This window comes from Trachemys scripta, chromosome 1, assembly GCF_013100865.1.
Source record: "Trachemys scripta elegans isolate TJP31775 chromosome 1, CAS_Tse_1.0, whole genome shotgun sequence".
In the NCBI taxonomy this organism is placed as follows: domain Eukaryota; kingdom Metazoa; phylum Chordata; order Testudines; family Emydidae; genus Trachemys; species Trachemys scripta.
The window spans coordinates 213,030,321-213,053,901 of NC_048298.1; the positions used below are offsets into that span (position 1 = coordinate 213,030,321).

Consider the following 23,581-nt stretch of genomic DNA (forward strand, 5'->3'; position numbering starts at 1 on the left):
ATACATGTGGGAATAAATATGAATAAAAACTAGGTTATTTTCAGATACACCACACAAAGACATGCGACACCAAAGTAACTGGCCATTTCAGTGCTGTGGTGATTAATACACAGATTATTTTAAAGGCTGGATCAGCCATAGTTCTGAGGATAGCATCCAAGCAGCACTGGAAGTTATACAACAGATAACTAGATAAAAAGATTGTGATTATTTCATCTCACCACCTTCCACATGACTTCTCATGAATGTAACAGTACTCCTACTTACTTACCAGGATGAAGAAATTCACATCCAGATTTTTTGTCCCTTTTACATTTTCAGATGTCAGCTGTAAGGTTTGAAATTGTCCAGGCGCTCATGCTACATTGTGAGTAGCGCTCTCCCAGGATAAACGGATTAATGTTAAAAAGAGATTTATTTCAAACTTATTTTAAAATGTTTGTAACATGGTATTTACAAGATCTCCACACTGTGTTATGCAGACTCTCTCCTTGTCGAGATACAGCAGTTGGCTTCTCTTTATAGCTTAGCCACTGAGAAGCTGTATCAGTGCTTCATTAAACAGGGCAATATTATTGAGGTCTCCCTTTCCCTGGCCTGAGACATAGGAGTCATAGCTAAGCTTTCCATTGCTATTTATGTAGTGCTCATTACAACAGCATGCATGTCTGTGAGTCTGGAAAGCACTGGAACGTTTGCTTAGGTGTGAAGGTGGTGTGGGTAGGACTTTGGGGAGATGATTTTATCGGTTAAATAAGGTATTCGTGAGGCCTTTCTTGGGTTGTAATGTGTTTGAATATAGAGTGAAAGGTACAAGTGGGACCATCATCAAATTAATGAAAATGCAACTTTGGTTTTTAGTCAAGCTTTCTGTCTCTCGTTCTGCGCTGGATAGCCTTCATGATGGATACATTTCCCTAAGTGAAGAAGCTGACTGTTGCAGTCCTTGAAGAAAGTGGCTTTTGATTTGCAGATACGCTTGTTTCTTTTACAGTTCCTCATATGAATTTAAGACCTGAGTATGTCTTTCTTTTCTTATTACTTTGCCCTCATCTTTTTCCATTTATGCAAAATTCCTGCATGAGATGATGAATGGTCCAAAGTCCAAACAAATCAAAAGTGCAAAATCCATCTGTAACAGACCAGCAGTTTATTAGTCTTAAGCATCTCCACCCTGTTAGCAGATGTTGATCCTGCTGGGAAAGTGTTAGGTGGGTTCTGCTGACTTACTGGTGCAGATGGCTCTACAGAGAGTTAAGATGTAGGGTGTGGGCTGAGCAATCCTTGGGAAGGAAACCTAGGAGCTAGGGAGTAGGTGTTACTGATATTTGTGTCATCTGATTGTGGATTGTTTTGTCAGTAAAACCCAATCTCAGGACAGGGCTGAGTTTGCACTTTATAGGTATACTGTATAGTCTGTGGGCCAGATCGTCATCTGATGTATATCAGCACTTTATTGAATTCAGTGGAGCTATACCTAATTCATACTCGCCGAGGACCTGGCCTTGTCTTTGTAAATCAAGTTGGAAAGGCCTTTGCTCGCACCGTCGTCTTTTCCATTCCAGTGTTACCTATTTTAGAGAGTTTTAGGGTTCTGCACACGTCTCAAATTATTAGAGAGAAGATAGATGTTAGCTCTTTATGGCTTCTTCTGGAAATACAAAAAGTTATAAGTATCTAAACATCCCAAAGTTGACCTGAGGAATTGTTTCTTGATGTCTGTGAGATTGTTCATAGCTCAGTGCAGGAAAACAGATTTTCCTCTTATTGTTGAAGGATAGCTTTGGAAAATCTGAGAGTTCAGTGTTATGGAAAAACATACAACTTGACACTAGTACAAATATGATTATTACCTTCTGGTATGGAATCCGTTCTTACAGTTCAAAAATAATATTACAAATAGTTGTAAACCAAAGAGCCTGGGATCAGTTATGTAAACATAAGACTTTGTTTGATATTTGTTATTTGTGTCTTCCTGCAGAACCTCTTACTGCAGGCCATAGCATTTGTGTTTTGTCATTTGTAGTGTGTGCTTTTTGGTATTTGAACATTGTAAAACTTGTCAGATTCACCATGAAATAGCGTGAAACGTGATTTTGTTCACTTTAGGGTCATGTGTATGAGTCTATCTATGACTAGATAAATGTCTATCAGGGATGGTCTAGACAGTATTTGGTCCTGCCATGCGGACAGGGGACTGGACTTGATGACCTCTCGAGGTCCCTTCCAGTCCTAGAATCTATGAATCTATGACTCTCCCAAAGCATTGTAGATGGTAAGCTTTTTGAGGCATGGGTAGTGGTTTTATTAGCTGTGTGTACAGTGCCTCGCACAATGGGATCCCAGTCCATGACTAGGTACTGTCACAATACAAATAATAACAACAGTGGACATGACAGATATTTCCATATCCTCCTGGACTGAGCTTAAGGAAAGGGGAAGACAGTGAGTGAGAGATCCTTCAGCACCAAAATCCTCCAGCCTGACCAACCCTCCTGAGACTGAACTACCTGACCACAAGTAAGTCTGATCAGACCCCACCAGACTTATTTCCAAAGGTAGAGTCTTGGCATAAGGAGTGTCTGACACCGAACTAGAAAGCACAGTGAGGATCAGAGCAGTGTGAGATGGAGTGGGCAGACAGGAGATGGTTGCAGACCCAATTGAAGTGAAAGAAGGTAGAGATGGGCTGCCTGGCACAGACCAGGGTATGGACCAGCAGAAGAAGCCATGTCTGGAACGTGAAAAGAATGCAGAAGGGATAGGATCAGGGCAGTGAGAGGTGAGTGGGAGGTGTGCTCTGCACATTGCGTGAAGTCAGAGATAGCCGAGAAAATGCAGCTCCCATCATCTGCTGAAGCACAGGGGAGCTCCCCTCCTTTTCATGCTTTTGGGACTTGATCCTATACTCACCGAAGTAAATCGCGAAGCTCCCATTGACTTTAATGGTGCAGGATCAGGCCCTTGATAAGCAGCACTCCTCAAACTGCTCCCCCTCTTCCTTGGCTGTGCAATGCTCACTGCCCTTGTGTTTCAATCAACTTTAAACCTTTGTCCCCAAAGGGAGGCTGTGGTGGAGGGAGGAAAAAACATTTGAAATGCTAATGCACCCATCTTCCGGGGAGCCTTTCCATGATTTTTCATGTCTAAAACTGGCACAGCTGCACTGTTTTAAGATAAGGCTTTCTGGCCTCTGTGTGTGTGTGTGTAATATGTGTTGTCTGCTGTAGATTTGTAGCAATAAGCAGGCATGATCATGTCCTCTTCTACATGTTTTACAGCACCAGGCAACCATATGGTGCTTCACGTGTATTATTATTTGAAAGTATTAGAGTTTTCATGTTTTCACTGTACGGGGTCATTTTTAGAACAATTTCTTTGACGAGACGTGTATGTTCTTGGATGATTTCGGTATCAAACAATATCCATTGCCTCTCTGTCACAAGAAACAGTGCATAATACAGTAGAATCCTTTGTGTCTCAGAGTTCACAGGCTATGGATAATTAACAGGTTTGCTGCATTTTCACACTCTTTTAAAAAGTTTTTATTTTTGAATTCTCTTAAATTATGAAAAATCATGTATACACAATGTGATCTGACTGGAAATAGGAGAAACACAGTCTATTACAATATCCCTGCCAATAGAACTAAAATTTCCACATTACACTCTCTGAACTAAACTTTTCTGGCTCTTGTTCCACTTGACTCAGAGTGGGGGACCCAACTCAGAAAACCTCCCCAACCTCCAAAAAATCTAGGCTGCTGAATTTTTGGTAGGACTGTGAAATGGCTAGTTAAATATTACCTGAAGTCTGTCTTCCTCTCAATGCTACACAGCCTTATCCCTTCTTGTGACAGCCTTAAGAAGGCTAGGTCAATCTACCCTATGGTTTGAGGGATGATGGCCTTCAAGGTCCTGAACACTCTGTCTGTGATCCGGCAAAGTGATCTGGCAAAGTACTTAAGCACTAGCTTAAGGTGTGAGCAGTCCCAGTGAAGTCAAAACATGTCCTTAGCTCCCTTAAAGCTAAACACATGCTCTTTGAGCAGGGGGTTAGACTAGATGACCTCCTGAGGTCCCTTCTAACCCTGATATTCTATGATTCTAAGTGCTTTTCTGAATAGGGATAGACTTAAGCATGTGCTGAAAGATAGGCACATAATTAAGTGCTTTGCGGAATCAGGGCCCTAGTCTGGAGGGAGTCTTTTTAGCTGGAAGGACAGTTGTGCTTGAGGTGGGGCCTTTGAGGATGACGGGCGATCTCTGTCAGTAAGTGAAGTGGAAATTGTTATGGAATACAAGATGCTAGAGGGCAAAGGCTTCGCATCACCCTGCCCCGCCCCCCGCATCATTCCCTCTCCATACCATTGAACAGGTACAAACTTTGAGCAGGCTAAGCAGTGCTCCTAAGGGAGCAATGGTTTATCTCAGCAGCTGTTGCCTTAGCAGTAAAGTACTCCAGGGCGCCGTAGATTAGGATGGGGATTACTGGGGAGAAGAAAATGACTATAAAATCTTTCCCACCCCGCCAAGACTCTAATATATGAAAAGACCTAGAACTATTCCTTGTGCAGGTACACAGCTGGCTCATGTGCACTATAAAACTGAAGGGCTTGGCACAGTGAAGAGAGTTATACAGCTATAATCAAAGTGGTATGGCTTTTTAGCGTAGACGAGGCATAGATTCACAGTGATCATTCAGATATGTTCATGCTTTTCTCTTTATTGTGTTCTTTGATCTTAGTGTTGTCAGACTTTTTTGCCTGAATAGTAATTTTTAGGTAATCCCTTAGTCAACTCTTTAACACCCGCCCCTGCCCCAAAGAACAAACAAAAAATTCCTCCTCAAACCACTGGCCTTCATGCAAAGTACAGAGCTATCTCTTTGAATTTGCATAATATCATAGTCTCATTTTACAAATTCCCTTTAATTTAAATCTGGTTTAAAAGTCTCAGACACTGTTGATTGGGCCGGAATGTCTTATTGCAATAATAAAGGACATCATGGTACTGTTTGAGGGTGTTTGCCATTCTATTCCGTTCTACTGCACTTGAGCTACTTATTCGTTAAGTGCTTCATTACTGGTCCTACACTCTTAGCGTCTGTGGGATCAAGCAGACAATTTGCAAATGGAAAAAAAATAGGCAAAATTCTTACAATTAATTATTTATTACAAATTATTTTCTCAGCTTTTCTTTCAGCTTTCCTAGATCAGCAGAACTAGAATGGCATTGCAGTTCAGTATTTGTGATAACGATTCACATTTATATTACACTTTTGGGCTAGATTTCCAAGAAGGGTTAAAAAGCACTTTTCAGGCTTCACTAAATGTAAACTACAGCAGAAATCACTTTACTCACCAGTGAAACACAGCAGCCTGTAAGATGAAACATGACCATGGGCCAAAGTACAGAGTAACGCTACATATAGGCTTAGGAAAGGAGTGAATAACTTTTGTCAAATGACCTAAGCAGGGAATTTTAGGTAGGTGGAAAGTAATTACCCCAAAACAAAGTTGGCCAGAACATCCGAGCTAACATCTATATTCTTGAAAATAAATAAATAAAAATAAAAATGCCATGGATGTTTTGATAATTAACAACATAAGTAGTCAGGCTGTTGGTTTTACATCTTGTCCAGAAGACTGCTCCTCATGCAGCATGGTGGCTCTAGGGTGACCAGACAGCAAGTGTGAAAAATTGGGATGGGGTGAGGGGTAATAGGAGTCTATGTAAGAAAAAGCCCCAAATATCGGGACTGTCCCCATAAAATCGGGACATCTGGTCACCCTAGGTGGCTCCCTGACTGTATATGGAGCACTGGCTTAGTACTTATACAGCTCTTGGACTATTACCTGCTCAATCACCAATTTCATATATTGGGGTTTCCTTAATGTTCTTTTACTTATAAGAACTGAAGTTTTGCTTATGAGAATTGATGAGATAAGATCCCAGGGAGGGCAGCCCTTCATCATGTGGCAAAAGATTATTACCACAAGCCCCATCACAGCACAATACACATGTCCGCACACACTCAGAGAAATACGGTACGCTTCCAATAACAATTAATATTCTAAAGCCACAGCTGTAAATTCACTTGTGAACAATACTCTCAGTGACTACAATAGTTTTGCTTGAGTAAGGTCTGCAGGATTTGGCCAATAATTAATACCGGAAAACAGGTAAGATTCTTGTGAACAGGCAGACTCTCCACCTGGCTCTCAGCTCTGTGCACACCCTGGGTTAATGTCCAAAACTCATCCCCCTTCCTGCGGTTAGCCTTTAACAAACCATGAACCTCAATCAAAGCTTTCTCCTGAGTTTGGCTTGTTCCTAGGATGTCTTCCTGCAGAGCCTCCCTCCCCTTTCTCCCTGTCTATGGCCTTACCCCTGGTTCCCCATTTCTTCAGAGACATGCAAACCCTTTATCTTCACATTGGTTACAGCTACTCGGAGTCATCTGTTCTGCTGAGTCAGCAGAAATAATGCTGTAGGCAGGGCACTAATTTTTACATCAGGCTGAGTCAGCAGAAAACCCCTGCATTTCTATGTAGAGTCCTGGAACATGATACCCTCTCACAAATGTGTGTATTTTATTAATACTGACATCAGGCAACAAGGTGGATTGGGCCTTATAGGTACAGGTCTGCCTTGGGGGTGGAAGAGAGTCATAGCATTCCAGCAGGAGCTCCAGCAGGCTTTGTGACTCAGGCAAGCACAATGTCTCCTGGAGCTGCCTCACTATAAGTAAATTACTGTTTTTTTAAAGTGTGGTTCTTGTATACTGCATTCTGTACACATTGCAAGTGCACTGCCCTTCTGATGTTCCTCTTTCATTGTAGAGGGCATCTCTGTCAGCATTGGAACGGTCAGAACAGCTGATAAGGAATGCAGCCAGTCTGGAAGAGCTGCTTCGAATCACTCACGCCGAGGACTGGAAGCTGTGGAAATGCAGACTAAAACTCAAAAGCCTCTCCCATTTAGATTCCCGATCTGCGTCCCATCGCTCCACCAGATTTGCTGCTGCTTTCTATGACATTGAGACACTGAGAGGTAAGTGTGCGGTTGTGCATGAGTCATCAACTTCATCTTCAGGATCACTGAGTGCATGTGTGACTAAGAGTTAAATAAACAGACATTCTTAGAATAGACCAACTTCAGAGGGGAAATGGTGAACAAGGAAAGAGACATCATATGAAGGAACGTGTTAGGCAACAGTCTCCCTGGTTTATGGTCAGAGCTGGTTTAGTGCTCTCTGTACACAAGCCAAAGAAAAGATATATGAAATATGGATTTGCCAGTCAACAAAACAAGAGAAGTAAACATGCAGGAATGGCTTGGAAAGGCTGGCTGAGGGGACTGCCAACAGCAAAATGCTAAGTCCTGGAATTTGCCTGCAGGCAGAGACAAATGAGCTTTACAGAAAGCACTGGAATTCCTACTTTTATGAGCTGTGTTCTGATATAAGGCACCTCATCAGCAGAGAGGTTGCCACCACTATGTATGGGTGGGAGCTACCTAGCAAGGAGGTACTGCCTTGATCTTCTTTAAGAGCCTGAGAAAATCTCTCTGGAGAGAGGAAGTAGGTGCTGAAACAACAGACTTAAAACCTGAATGAGTTGTAAGTTAGTCATAATGTAGAACCCCACTTAGAATGAATTAAAATACGACTCCCTTCAAATGAGATAATCAAGATCTAATCTAAGTTCATTGAACTAAAACAAAGAGATAGTGATTGTTCCTTGATGAAGTGAATAGATATTATATGACAGACCCTTATTATACAAGCTGTGAAATAACAAGGTGTAAAAGATTTGTTCCTTTTATTGTACAGTCTTGAACTTGATATGATGTGACTACAGCCAGAATATTCACTTTCCTGTGTGGAAGACAGAAAACAGTGATCCTATTCCCATATGACTTCTAGGATATTTGCAGTCCCTCTTTCACATCTTTGCTGACACTTTCACATCTTTTGTTTATTCATTTTAGCTAAACTAAGACTTGGCTGTGTTAGCTGGACCTTAATTTGCATCTCTGAGCTGGAGCACAAAGATACAGACAAAAATGCCCACACTAAATTAGCTTGCAAGTGATTGAATGGGATTTAGAGTCACAGGGTATGTCTACACTACGGGATTAATCCGAATTTAGATAATTCGGATTTGAGATACAGGTTGTATAAAGTCGAAATGAGTGCGGCCACACTAGCACAGTAATTCGGTGGTGTGCGTCCAAGTACCGGGGCTAGCGTCGATTTCTGCACCGTTGCACTGTGGGTAGCAAATCCATAGCTATCCCATAGTTCCCGCAGTCTCCCGCGCCCATTGGGATTGTGGGTTAAGATCCCAGTGCCTGATGGGACAAAAAACATCGTCGCAGGTGGTTCTGGGTACAGTCTCACTTCCTCCCTCCCTCCCTCCCTGCATGAAAGCAACGGACGGCAGACAACCATTTTCGCGCCTTTTTTCTTGGGTGGGTGAACACTGCAGACTCCATACCACGGCAAGCATGGAGCCCGCTGAGGTCAAGACAGCACTCATGAATATTGCAAACACCTCGCGCGTTCTCGTGGAGTTTATGCTCAGCCAGGACCAGAAAAACGAGGAGAGGAGGCAGCGGCGGCGGCAGCATGATGAGGACATGGACACAGACACGGATACAGAATTCAGTGAAACCACAGGCCCCGGTGCTTTGGAGATCATGTTGTTAATGGGGCAGATTCTATCCATGGAACGCCGATTCTGGGCCCGGGAAACAAGCACAGACTGGTGGGACCGCATAGTGTTGCAGGTCTGGGACGATTCCCAGTGGCTGCGGAACTTTCGCATGCGTAAGGGCACTTTCATGGAACTTTGTGACTTGCTGTCCCCTGCCCTGAAACGCCAGAATACCAAGATGAGAGCAGCCCTCACAGTTGAGAAGCGCGTGGCGATAGCCCTGTGGAAGCTTGCAACGCCAGACAGCTACCGGTCAGTCGGGAATCAATTTGGAGTGGGCAAATCTACTGTGGGGGCTGCTGTGATGCAAGTAGCCAAAGCAATCACTCAGGTGCTGCTACGAAAGTTAGTGACTCTGGGAAATGTGCAGGCTATAGTGGATGGTTTTGCTGCAATGGGATTCCCTAACTGTGGTGGGGCAATAGACGGAACCCATATCCCTATCTTGGCACCGGAGCACCAAGCCACCGAGTACATAAACCGCAAGGGGTACTTTTCAATGGTGCTGCAAGCACTTGTGGATCACAAGGGACGTTTCACCAACATCAACGCGGGCTGGGCGGGAAGGGTTCATGACGCTCGCGTCTTCAGGAACACTACTCTGTTTAAAGGGCTGCAGCAAGGGACTTACTTTCCGGACCAGAAAATAACCGTTGGGGATGTTGAAATGCCCATAGTTATTCTTGGGGACCCAGCCTACCCCTTAATGCCATGGCTTATGAAGCCATACACAGGCAGCCTGGACAGGAGTCAGGAGCTGTTTAACTACAGGCTAAGCAAGTGCAGAATGGTGGTAGAATGTGCATTTGGCCGTTTAAAAGGCCGCTGGCGTTCATTATTGACTCGCTCTGACCTCAGCCAAAGAAATCTCCCCATTGTTATTTCTGCCTGCTGTGTGCTCCACAATCTCTGTGAAAGTAAGGGGGAGACCTTTATGGCGGGGTGGGAGGCTGAGGCAAATCGCCTGGCTGCTGATTACGCGCAGCCAGACACCAGGGCGATTAGAAGATCACACCATGAAGCGCTGTGCATCAGAGAAGCTTTGAAAACCAGTTTCATGGCTGGCCAGGCTACCGTGTGAAATATCTGTTTGTTTCTCCTTCATGAATACCCTCCCCCTTTACTGACTGATTTTCTGTAAGGAACCCACCCTGCCCCTTCCCCCAGCTTTCTTTCAAACCAAATAAAGTCACTATCATTTAAAAATCATTTATTCTTTATTAATAGATTAGAAAAAGAGGGAGGGAACCCGGGTGGTATTTGGGAGGAGGATTGCTGGGAAGGAAAAAGCCACAAAGAAAAGGTTAAAAAAATGACAGCCTTTTGCTTGGGCTGTCTACTGGGGTGGAATGGGAAGGTGTACGGAGCCTCCCCCCCCCCGCGTTCTTACACGTCTGGGTGAGGAGGATACGGAACATGGGGAGGGGGGAGGGTGGAACAGGGGCTGAAGCGGCAGTCTGTTTTCCAGCAGCCGTTCCTGAACCTCCACCAGACGCCGGAGCAGCCCCAGCTTTGCATCCTTCATCCTCTGGTCTTCCTGCCGCCATCTCTCATCTCGATCGTCTCTCCTCTCCTCACGTTGGTCTCTCCTCTCCTCACGTTGGTCCCTCCTGTCCTCACGTTCACTGACTTCTTTCCTATACTTTGAAACTGTTTCCTTCCACTCATTCAGATGAGCTCTGTCACTCCTGCTGGATTGCATAATTTCAGAAAACATGTCCTCCCGCGTCTTCTTCTTACGACGCCTTATCTGTGATAACCTTCGGGATGGAGGAGGGAGGCTTGAGGAATTTGCAGCTGCTGTAGGGAGGGGAAAAAAGAGAGAATTGTTTTAAAAGCTACATTTTGCAGAACAATGCTTATACTCTTTCACGGTGACCAACACTGTTCACATTACATAGCACATGTGATTTCTGTGCAAGGTCGCATTTTGCCTCTTAATGCTGAGTGCCTGTGGCTTTGCTGCTAGAGATCAATCACAGGTCTGGGCAACAGAATTCGGCTTGCATGCGGCCATGGTAAGCTTCAGCGCCGTCCGTGCTTTCCAACATACCAAGCATAGCTTGTAGAGTGCTGCAGAAGCCGGGCCAAACTCAGCAAGTGGGGGGGGGGGCAGTGTGGTGGTGCTTGTCTGGGCCCCTTCAGGCAAGTAGAGTGCTGCGGTTTTTCTGTTAACATTCAGCAGCACCAGAAAACAAACTAACCCTGCAGGAAGATCCCTGCAGGCACCAAACTACCCACCCCCCCGTCGCCGACCCCCCCCCCCTCCATGAATTCTCTGGGATGATCACGGTACCCTCCCCCCACCGCGTGGCTGGTAACAGGGAAGATCCCTGCTAGCCAAACGCGAAAAACTAACTGCAGGGAAGGATTTATTTTCCGCCACAGGCAAACAGCCCAGTAGGAACGGCCACCTCTGTCCCCTTAATTAAGTTCCCGTATTTCAACCAGGTTACCAGGAGTGATATCACTCTCCTGAGGATTACACAACAAGATAAAGAACGGATGTTGCTTGAATGCCAGCAAACACCGGGACCATACGCTGCCAGGCTTTGTCAGGCAATGATACCAGATTACTTGCTGCAAGCATGGCGTGGTCAAGTGTCCTACCATGGAGGAGGGAATAAGGATGCACTGCCCAGAAACCTTCTGGCAAGGCTTTCGGAGTACCTCCAGGAGAGCTTCATGGAGATGTCCCTGGAGGATTTCCGCTCCATCCCCATACACGTTAACAGACTTTTCCAGTAGCTACAGACTTTTCCAGTAGCTGAACTGACCGCGAATGCAAAGTCAGGCAAAGTAATCATTAAAAACTGTTTGCTTTTAAAACAAGTTTTATATTTTAAAAGGTAAACTCACCTGAGGTCCCTTCCATGGGGTCAGAGTCTTGGGTACTGGCTTGGGAGGGTACTTCAGTCAGGGTGATAAAAAGATCCTGGCTGTTGGGGAGAATGGAGTGCTGTGTGCTCTCTGCAAGCTCATCCTCCTCCTCCTCCTCCTCTACCCCCTCGGCAGAATCCTCAGGCGTCGAGACTATCCCCGACCCAGAATCCACGAACAAAGGTGGGGTAGTGGTGGCAGCCCCCCCTAGAATTGCATGCAGCTCGGCGTAGTAGCGGCATGTCCGTGGCTCTGACCCGGAGCGACCGTTTGCCTCCTTTGTTTTTTGATAGGCTTGTCTGAGCTCCTTGACCTTCACGCGGCACTGCTCAGAGTCCCTATTGTGGCCTCTCTCCATCATGCCCTTGGAAATTTTTTCAAAAGTTTTTGCATTTCGTCTTTTAGAACGAAGTTCTGCAAGCACTGAATCCTCTCCCCATACAGCGATCAGATCCAGTACCTCCCTCACGGTCCATGCTGGTGCTCTTTTTCGATTATCAGCCTGCATGGTTACCTGTGCTGATAAGGTATCTGTGGTCACCTGTGCTCTCCACGCTGGGCAAACAGGAAATGAAGTTCAAATGTTCGCGGGGCTTTTCCTGTCTACCTGGCCAGTGCATCCGAGTTCGGATTGCTGTCCAGAGCGGTCACAATGATGCACTGTGGGATAGCTCCCGGAGGCCAATACCATCGAATTGCGGCCACACTAACCCTAATTCGAATTGCTAAAATCGATTTTGGCGCTACTCCGCTCGTTGGGGTGGAGTACAGAAATCGATTTAAAGGGCCCTTTACATCGAATTAAATGGCGTCGTTGTGTGGACGGTTACAGGGTTAATTCGAATTAAAGCTGATAAATCCGAATTAAAGTCGTAGTGTAGACCAGGCCACAGAGTCAGAATTTAAGGCCAGAAGGGGCCACCAGATCATCCAGTCTGACCTTCTGTATATCGCAGGCCACCAACCGCCACCCAGCACCCACAGACTAAACACAACAACTAGAATTAGACCAAAGTACTACAATCCTCAAGCAACTTAACTATTGTGTGCCACAGGCAGAGGACAGGAGGGACCAAATTGCACCAAAACCTGAGGCCTCTGCAATGGCAGGAAATTGATTTAGTGAGATACGCCTACGTGATCCAAGCAAGCAACCAACACCATATGCCGCAGAAGGTGGTGAACCCACCCACCCCGACACATGATCTCTGCCAATATGACCTGGTGGAAAATTCCTTCCTGGCCCTGAGTATGACAGTGAGTCCAACTCTGAGCATGTGAGCAACTCTCATCAGCCAAGCACCAGAGAGAGAGAATTCTGAGCACCAATCCACCCCATCCTGTGTCCAATCTCCATCTGTAGCAATCTCTGATGCTTCAGAGGAAGGAGACCAAAAAAAGCAGAATACAGTAGCAAAAAAATATAATTTCCTGACCACTGCAGGTGACTGGCTGAAGTCCTGAAGCATGAGATTTAGGAACATAAGACATAAACCAGTGACCCCCAGGACTACCAAGAGCAGTTGTGCACCACCAAAGGCAATCCCGTCATACAATTCCACTCAAATTTGTCAAGCCCTGTCTTAAAACTAACTAGGTTGTTTGTTGCCCCCATAATTCCTATTGGAAAGCCATTCCAGAATCTCTCTCCTCTGATGGTTAGATACCTTCTAATTTCGAACTTGAACTTATTCATGGTCAGTATATACCCATTTGTTCTTGTGCCAACATTTTTCTTTAACTTAAATAGCTCTTCTCCCTTCCTGGTGTTTACTACCCTGACGTACTTAAGAAAAATGTTCCCATCACTTGCATAATTTATTTTAAAGACAACAAAATCCTAGTGATCTGAGAACGCTTGGAGGGGATAGTTAAAGGACATGGAATTTATCTATGCACCTTTAAGAATTATGCACAGAAGCACTAGCAGTAATGATCCAGTCATTGTACTGAACTAATGTCCAGTGCCATTTGCTAGATTTTTCTATAGAAAACTTGAAATCCACCTTTTAGGTTTCTCATTTAGTGAAACAGCATCATTGCAGAAAATTGGTAATCCTCCATTTGAACACACAACGATACAACAGATGAGCCCAGCAAGTGGCACTGGTGCAATATATGGCAATAGGCTTTTATCAACACCTAAAAGTAATATAACTGCTCAGCTAATAAGGTTAGAAGAACAGTCACCCTCTCAAAAGAGTAGCAAGTTTAAACAGATGAATCAATAGTCTACAGATGTCCTTTACTTGTGCCATCTGGAGGAGCTGTTAGCTTCCTTTTCCCTTTCCCTTTAAACATCTAACTCCAGATACAGAGCTGCCAAATATCCTCACCAGATCCAGGTGAGAAAATCATTTAAATTCAAATAATTGAAATTTGTGGTAGAAAAATCCTGTTAAGTTTTCTTCCCCATCTTCTAAGGCAAAGAATTATTCCAAGGCCGACTCTATTAATGTTCTAATATGCCCTGAAGCACCACAGAATCTGACTGAGCACCTATTAAAATCATACATATAAACTTATATTTCTCTTCCCCTCTCCCAGTCATCTCAGGGACTGATCTCTGTCTAAGGTGTATGTTTTGTTTTAATGTAGTGGTATTGTGTGAAGACTAGGCCAAAGACGTAGATACTCATCACCCTTTTGTTTGTCTCTCTTTACTCGTTCCCCATGAACTACCAGGGCAAATTCCAGGTTTTGGTCTTCATCTTCATCTTCCCTGAGCTCCATGAATATGTAACTCATGCATGGAAGAGATCAGAATGACCACAAACCTCAGTGCATGCAGAACAAAATGTAAAACCCACTTCTCTGACCTATTCTCCCTACAACAACACCTCAGTTTTTCAAAGTGATTAATAGTGGGAGAATATGTGTGCTTGAAGAGTATTTCTGTTATGCAAGTGACATCTTGAATGATGATGTGCACATAATTAAATTAGTTTGGAGAGCGCATTGTTTTCTACTTTAACAGGAAGCTTAAAGTCAGATTCTGATCTCGATACACTGGTATCAAATGGAGTAACTCTATCGACTCTAGTGCAGTTACTCCAGGTTTACACTGCTGTAATAAAAATCAGAATCCATGCCCCAAAGTCCTAATTGAACAAGGGCAAATAAATGGATGTTCAAAAGTGACTGGTGATTTTGGGTGTCCGATTTGAGAGATCTTGATGGAGCCTGATTTTAAGAAAGCGCTGAGCACCTCCCTCTGAAAATCAGGTTCCTTTAAAGTGACTCATGCTGGGTATCCAAAAATGGAGACACTCAAATTCACTGGTCATTTTTTAATGTTTTTGCTTATCAGTGAGATCCTGTCCCTATTGAAGTCAATGGGAGTTTTGCCGTTAACTTCAGTGGGGCCAGGATTCCACCCCAGACCTGCTTTTTGTATCTTTTTCATTGAATGCAATTATTATTTTTTCAATACTGTTCATAATGATTGTGCTTTCTACAGTCATAGATGAGGAATGGCAAAAAACTCAGTGTGTGCCAAGGGAGACCTGCGTGGAAGTTGCCAAAGAGCTAGGTACAACCACCAACAAGTTCTTTAAGCCTCCCTGTGTGAATGTGTTCCGCTGTGGAGGTTGCTGCAATGAGGAGAGCCTGGGCTGTATGAACACAAGCACAACTTATGTTTCAAAAACGGTAACTGGAACAATTTGTCTTCCTTCTTGCCTGTCACTGGCTCTGAAACAAAGTGAGGAAAGAGGATGCTGGGCCTCTGAAAGCCAGTTATGGAGATACCTGAGGATATAGCTATTTTCTACAGTCATAATGATAAGCATACATTTGTATTGGTACAGAGTGAATAAGGCCTTCCGAATGATGATTTAGTGCCATTTTATAGTCACTTTACACAAGTATACATGATAAAACCCGGTGCACAGCTGTGGAGAATGAGGTCATGTGAATGGACTATGATTTCGTGTTGCGTTAATAAGTTTAATTCTTCTTTCTTCTATAGTTATTGAGACTTGGGATTTCCTGATGCTAGTGGTTCATGGAGACTCCCAGCACCACTGACCTAATGAATTCTGTAGGAAATTCTGATGTGTAGTGCCTCAGAGATAAGTTCTAAATTTTGAAAATTGTGACCAGTGACAAAAGAAAAGTGACTAGTGATTCTAGGTGTCTCATCATTTGGGTGTCCTGCTTCACATGTCTTAAAGGAGCTTGATTTTCCCAAGTGCTGTGCAGCTGCTCTTTGAAAATCAGGTGCCCTCAATACAAATGCCTTAGGTTTTCAGTGCCCAAAATCACAAATTGCTTCTGAAAATGTAGGCTTAAATCAATAGGCAGATACTGCTAAGTAGCAATAGGCAGCAAATAATCTGAATTTTGCAGGCAGCACTATTAATTTACAGTTGTTAAAACTTTATGTCTTTAAAGAAATACATTAAATTCTAGTTATGAAAAGATTTTCCACTGGTACAAAATTCGTGGACAATTGTTTAGAGAGAAATTTAAAATATTCCTGGAACAAGCATTCTAAAACCAGTGGTCTTGACCCACCTCTGTGTTATTCCACTTGTGTATCCGTGTAATTCCACTGATTTCAGTGGAGTTGTGCTGAAATAAAACTGGAGTAATGCAATGGTGAATCAGGCCCAATACCTTCTATGTAGATGTTTGTTAATCAGTTCCATTTGTCAGGAGGAGAGCGCTCTTATGAGCTGTTGTATGTATACCACAGATGTCTGACCATCTCAGAGGTCTGGGTCAGGCTAGAAACCATTTATTTATTCATGTAGTTATGCTTGGAGCAATAGTTCATAAGTTCGTTAAAAAACAAAAGTTTATTCAATTCTGCAGAGTGTAACATTCCTTTGACTTCCTTCAAAATAGTTATTTTCAAAAGCCTTTGGGTACATTCTGTTCCCAGATACAACCATGTAAATCCAGAATCATTCTACTAAAGTCAATGAAGTTACTCCAGACTTACATCAGTATTACTGAGAACAGAATTTTCCCCTGAGCGCTTTATTTCTTTACAGAAAAATTGTAGGCTTCATGGTGAAACATCCACTGGAAGTTGAGACAGAGAAGATAAATGAGTCTCTATATAAGTTTTTGAGGTTACATTGCTAATGTATGTGAAACAAGTTCCAGTCATCTACATGTTTTTCAGCTCCATTCATGAAACATACTGTTGATTGCTCAGTAAATGATATTTACAATATATTATTTTTTTAGCCCTGGGTCAACTATGCTGACCAATTCCTAGCTCAGTGGGCATTGCTTAATTTTCCCTTTTGGTTAACGTAGGCCAGATCTGTGGTGGCTACCAGCAGAAAAGGGGATGGGGGAGGAATGGCAGTGGGTAGGAAGCTGGCATTTAAAAGATTTTAAGAAATAATGATAGCTGTATAATGGAAACTGAACAGCATATTTCATTCTTCTAGCTCTTTGAGATTTCAGTTCCTTTGACAAGTGTCCCAGAGCCAGTGCCAGTCAAAATTGCCAACCACACAGGTTGTAGATGCTTATCAACTGCTCAGCATCACCAATATGCCATCATACGAAGATCTGTCCAATACCCAGAGGAGGATGGGTAAGGCTCTCTGTCTTTACAAAATATTACAGCGTATATGGCATTAACAAGGAAGCTCTTTTGTTTTAAGTCATTCACTACTGGTTTTCTTCCATCTTTTGCTTTCCCACTAGTTTCCAAATACCCTGGGTATTCTTCAAACTTATAGAGCCAAACTCAAACCTGCTGTAAACAGGTTTAGTCTGCACATATTTGGCAGCCAGGTTGAGGCCACAATTCAGCAAGTACCTAACTAGAAGCATTTGGGTAATCCCATCGCAGTTAATATACCGACTCGTATTCTTAAAGTTAGGCACGTTCCTAACTTGTGCATCATTGAATTGGGACATCAGTGCAGACTGCCACAGTGTTCCTATCTAGGGTAATATGACACAGAGCTTAATTTGTAATGAAAGAGGTGCCGGGGCTCAAGCAATTTTTTTACTTTCATAACATGGCAAGTCCAGAGGCACCTGGGCTATGAACTGAGGTGCCGAGGCTCAGCCCTAGCAAGCCCTGGCATAAATTAAGCACTGCTGTTGCCATTAATTCACATAATACAGTTGACAGGTCTGGCAGTAAATAATTGTCTTGAGCCAACTAGCTAACTAGTCTTTTTCCGTAGCTACATTAATTCTTGTGAAGTTTTTTAAAATACCTGACCATGTTGTTTTTCCTTCTAGTTGCCCCTTTACCAACAAACTTTGTCACAGTGGCTTGATATGGGACAGCAACAAATGTGAATGTGTGGTAGATAAAGAACATCCTGGCAGAAGGGAAGGTAAAAGTAGTATCATTGGCTGACATTTCTGCAGCTACCATCTCTATCAGAAGCGGGTTGATAAGGTTCTCTCCTTTTTCTCACTGAGCTTTCTCTTTGATTCTAATTCAATAGACTGTATTGCCTTATTATAGAATACTCTAGTTGTAAACACACACACAAATGTTGTTACCTCATCTCATTTTCTTCTGAGCATTTCTGCCTTTTCATATTAACAATGGGAATAAGGAATAGCAATATATTAGAAGGAATTAATGTAGCTGGCAGTCACTCTACATTTTCATTGTACACAGATAACTTAGTCATATGTTTAGGGGGCTTTCAACTCAGTATCCCACATCTATTCACCTGTATTCAAGAAATGTTCATGTTTTTCTGGTTTAAAATAAATTGGCAAAGATATTACCACTCAAATTCGGGGCTACGTTCTACCCTCATACATAGTGCACACATGAAAACCTTACTGAAATCAGTAGGGTTATATGAATAAAAATGTGCCGAGTGTGGACTTCTGCCCCCAGTGATTCTAGAGTTTGATCCTGCAAACCATTCCTCACATGATTGATTCTCATAGGCTACACTCGGCATAAATTGTACTTGAGAGGAAATGTACTTCAGAGACACCCCTCTGAGGCATAATGCTTCCTGTGCTCCCCTCATGTGTGGGGGAAGGAGGGAATGTTTCACTTGAGCCTTTTACAGGGCTCTTTGCTCTCTTTCCCCTTGTGCCCAGCTAGTTCCCTGGCTGGCAAGTTGGCACTCAGGGTTGAGCTGTGACTCCCTCTCTCTCTCCTCAGTCCTCACCCACTGCGTGGAGAGAGTTATGCATGCAGGCAAGACTAGGGCACACTCTATATGATGCCAATGGAGCTACTTGTGAGAGTAAGGCTCTCCGTTAGGCTACTGGATACAAACTGAACAGAATAACGTTAGTAGAAATGATATGTAGAAATGACTTCCAAGAAAGCATCCAGCTTGGTATAAAAGCATAAGGTCATTATCAGTTGTTGCCTCCTTCCTCTTTTCTTGGTGGAGAAGAGTTGAATCCATCAAAGAAATCAACTGAAAACTTTCCTTGAGGGGAAATAAACAAACTGCTATAAATCAAAAGAATCTTGAACATATTGAGTGGTATTAAAATCTCCCTAAATACCATACAATATTTATATTCAGATGGGCAATAATGGGAATCTAATATACCTGGACTACATGGACACAGAAGAAAATCTTGCCTTTCTAGATGATCTTACATTCAACAAATTAAAGAATACAAACCAGTAATAGGAATGCAAAGGCAATTTGGCAAGCATTTGCATTCCTAGGTTAGTGACCTAAAATAAAACTGTATAGCTCCATAAACTCTTTCTGTCTAGTATGCTCTCTTAGCATTAATAGACAAGAAACCAATTTTATTGGGACACAGGTTTGTCATCCTGGATCAGATCATTAGTCCATCAATTATGGTATCCTGGCTTTATCAGTGCTAAGTAATTTATACTTTATAGGAAGACCAAAGTGTGGGAGTTAGGGGGACACCAGGCAAACTCATATTGCACCTAACAGCTAGCCATTTGTGCTATGGGCTAACAACCAGATAAATCGAGTGACTTATAATAACAACTGTATTATACTTTTTACTGATGTAAGCCAAACTTTTGCAATAATGAACAATCATTTGCTGCAGTTTGACAGTATCTTAGACAAATTCATTTTAAATAAGATCTTGAGGCTAAAGCAAAGAGAGAATTGAACAATCTACACCAATTAATATATGCCAAGGCTCATCACCCAAGGAGGGGGGTGGGGAACATTTCACCAGAACCTATGCAGATTTTTGTATCTTTAAATTATATTTGCTTTTTATGTTGGTTGGCTGTTAATTTCTGGTATTAAGTTAACAACAATGGAGGCTTTCCTCAAATAATGAGTACGGTATATCCTTTCTGGCCATTGAGGTGAGAGCTCAGACCAGAGGTCATAGTCATAGGTTAAATTTCACATTACATAGGTTAAATCCAAGTCCTGTTTATAAAATTACAGGAAATTACCATTCCAATGACACATTGTATGCTATGACCTTTAACCAGGGTGTGCTGCCAACACTTTACTAAGGGCTCTCATAAAAATGTTCACCTTTTGCCATGATAAATTTCATGGTATGCCAGGATGTGCATGTTTGCAGAGAAGGGGTGAGGTGTTGAGGAGCGCAGTCATTTATTTTCTGCTTTTATCATTGAAACAAAATGTTTTCTCACTGCCCTAACCATGTTAACCAAGAAGGGACTGTGTGCTGCTTAGCAATCAGAGTTAGACTAGGCTGTATCTTGCTAGAATTATTTATACTTTGTTTCTGAAAAAATATACTGAGTACATTGATTGAGAAGCACAATGTTGTTTGTACTTTGTATGGGATACGTGTTTGGCTTTTTAAATACTTGTCATCTGGTGCATTCCAAAAATCAAAAAGCTCCTCGCAAATATTTTTTGTAGGCATCCCAGGGGAGGATGTCTCTGACAAGGGTGATTTAGCAGTATAGCTCCGTCAGCAGCAGGGAAATCATCCCGATCTTCTCTTCAGTTTGGTGGAGGCCTCATCCAGCATATTAACTCAGCATAGAAAGGACCAGATTCCTCTTTCATGTACACATGCATAAATCCTGGCGATTTCAATGGAAGTTCCACACATACAATCATATAATCTAAAGCAGAATCTGGGCATACAGACCTTATTGCCAAAAGATTTGTCTGTTGTTACAGGACTCCCTCCTCTTGCTGAGCTTGCTAAATGTGGACCACATATGGAATTTGATGAAGATAATTGTGAGTGTATCTGTAGATGGAAATGTCCCACCGATTTTTTCCAAAATAAAGTGAACTGCAGCTGCTATTTGTGTAGGGAGAGCCAGGAGAGCTGCTCTCAGAAACACAAGATATTTCATGCAGAAACCTGCAGGTAAGTGTTCCTTTCCTTTCCATTTCACACCTCTTAACATAGCTGAGCCACATGAAAACCATGTTCCTTTCAATTAAGCAATACATATCAACTTGGAAAATACAATTCACTTTTGTAGTTTTGGGGGTAGTTGTTTTTTAATGTGTTTGCCAGTTTTCTTTGCAGTCCCAATCTATTGATATAATGTCATTTATTGATGAAACTCGAGGACAGGGAGTCAAGAACCTGGGTTGTATTCTCGACTCTCCCAGTTACTCACTGTGTGACCCAGGGCAAGTCACTTAACCCATCAGTAAAATGGAAATAATACTTACAATATTTACCTCATAGAAGGTGTGAGGTTTGTTTAGCTAACGCACTTTGAGACCCTTGGACAATAGGTGCTACTTAAGTGAAAAGAGGAGTTGCTAATATTTGTTATGTAGTTTCTAAGCACCCTTCATGCACAGAGACATATTTGTTTCTAATATCTGGGGAACAATTTTCTTTAACTATCTTATCTGAAGACAGTGTATGTCCCAGAAGATTTGTGGTGGTATTTGAAGCCTTTCATTTCTAGGTGGTTCAGATTCAGTCCATGTCCCTTGTGACTGACAGTCATTACCTTCTGACTGCTGTGCAGTGGCCTTTGGGAAACAAGTTAATTGTCTCAGTGTAATTCATAGTGAAGAGGTGTCCATGTGTTAAAAAACATCATCACATAATGCCTACCATTAAATGAGCATATTTTCTCACCACCTCAGCAGAGTACTCAAGGACTTAATGGGCATGGGAAATTAACTATCCTTTCATGCATAGAGATAGACCCTCTAGGTCAGGGCTGAGATACCTTGAGGCTGTGTGGGAAAGCCTGCATTGTCTGTGTTGTATCTGTCCTGTCCTGTGGATAAGTAGAGTGCATCATCTGCAAAGATATCACTTCAGCACCATTCGGGAGCACTGCATTCACATAATTTAAAAGACATTAAGCTTGAGTGGCTAGCTCCACAGTATTGCTCCCTCTCCTGGGATTCTCTTTTGGAGCTCTGTGATGGGAGGACTGTGCAGGATTTGGAGGTCAAGAGGGCGTGAAGCAAGGAAACAGCTACTCTCTTCAGCATTGCCATCTGGCGGGCCCTTGGGTTTCCACTTAGGAATCTGATTAGAAATTACTTTACTCTTTAAAGCAACATTAACTTGGGGGCACTCTAGGGCTGCTACTGTGCAACTGCTGGGAAATTCAGGCAATGGCAAGACATGTTGTTAAAGAGAAGGGATGTCAGCAGAATGGTGTGAAAGGGGAAATCCTCCATGCAGATGCCTCTTTTTATCTAGGTTTCCCCTTTCATGTGGACCTACTGGACCTATCCATTCCACGCCTTCCCAATCTCCTCCCATGCAAGGGCATTACATATTGGGTAAATGTGCTAAGATGCTGAAAATGTTGAAGGATATACAAGTGGAGAGCTATCACATTATCATGCTTCTCTCTCTCTCTCTATTAAACAGCTGTGAGGACAAGTGCCCATTCCAACCCAGAACGTGTTCAACTGCAAAGCCAGTGTGTACAAAGCATTGCCGTTGTCCAAAGGAGAAGAGAAGCTCTCATGGGTCACAAAGCAAAGAAAATCCTTGATCTAGCTTTCCCCCCTCTCTCCCAAAAACACACTGCTTTGCAAAGTAGCTGTCACTGACTTTTAAATCATTAGTAAACATGGGACATCTTCCACATTAATCGCAGAAGAATGAATCCAGTCTGCATTTATTTATTAGATTAATCACTAACTATTAGTGGGCCCTCTGGGTCATTGATAGCTGTCTTCTAATGGATAACTACAGTAGAAAGATTACCAGCTGTAGGAAAGGAAGAGTGGAAAGAGTCAACTCAACACTGTTATATGGAGGATGAGACTGGTATATGTGTAGTAGAGTGAATGTCACCGTCCAGCAGTTCAGGAATTTGAACTAAATAGTCTCTGAATCCTTAGCTAGTGCATCTCTTTGGTGAAACATTCTTCAAAGCTTCAGTGTACAGGATTTGGCTTCTAATATGCTCAGCACTGAATGATTTGATCTACTGTCCAGCTTTGATTATCATTTTGAGTTTATCGTACAACTACTGTCAGATGTGCCATATTTAAATGTATATAAGAAAATAAATACTTCAGTTATTCAAGCTGTTTATTATTCTATGTCCTCTCAAACAAATGCAGACAAAACAAAAGCAAACAAACCCACCCCACAAAAGGGTCAAGCTATGGCTTCATTGGGTTTGTCCCCACTGGAACTGACCCCAGTCCACACCTAGCTTGGAGTAAGGACACTTGGTAAATCTGGTTGTCACAGTAGTTTGAATAAAGGATTTCATTTCCCACACAGGTGATGGGTTTCAGTTTTTGGGGGGGGGGGGTTGGCTCCTGCTGTGGGGTGTTGGTGCCGTACTGAGGTGACACTCACACAGCTACCAAAATACCCCCAGAGATTTTTGGGAAGTCAAATTCTGTTGAGGGCTTGTTTTACTTTTAGGCTGTGATGCTATGGAAATAGAGGGTATCTTCTTTAGGAGGGAATTCATTTCACCCACGTATGACCTGAGCCATGGAGCATTATGCAGGTCAAGTGTGGGAAAAGGCTGGGAAGCCCAATCATATGAGTCATTTAAACCTGGACTGGACAAGTCTGGAGAAAATACTGTAAGGAACAATCCTACATTGGCAGTGGGATGGATTA

At 42.8% G+C, this 23,581-nt stretch overlaps 1 protein-coding gene across 1 annotated transcript in view; it reads left to right on the top strand.

The window, feature by feature from the left end:
- The window catches only part of VEGFD (vascular endothelial growth factor D), a 38,268-nt gene extending 15,241 nt beyond the window's left edge, over positions 1 to 23,027 (top strand). The window contains exons 2-7 of the mRNA XM_034756429.1: positions 6,845 to 7,055; positions 15,063 to 15,253; positions 17,011 to 17,159; positions 17,822 to 17,919; positions 20,677 to 20,872; positions 22,361 to 23,027. Of these exons, the coding sequence (XP_034612320.1) occupies positions 6,845 to 7,055; positions 15,063 to 15,253; positions 17,011 to 17,159; positions 17,822 to 17,919; positions 20,677 to 20,872; positions 22,361 to 22,487 (972 nt within the window). The 3' untranslated portion in view covers positions 22,488 to 23,027. The remainder of the gene's footprint in view (positions 1 to 6,844; positions 7,056 to 15,062; positions 15,254 to 17,010; positions 17,160 to 17,821; positions 17,920 to 20,676; positions 20,873 to 22,360) is intronic.
- The last annotated feature ends 554 nt before the right edge of the window (positions 23,028 to 23,581 follow it).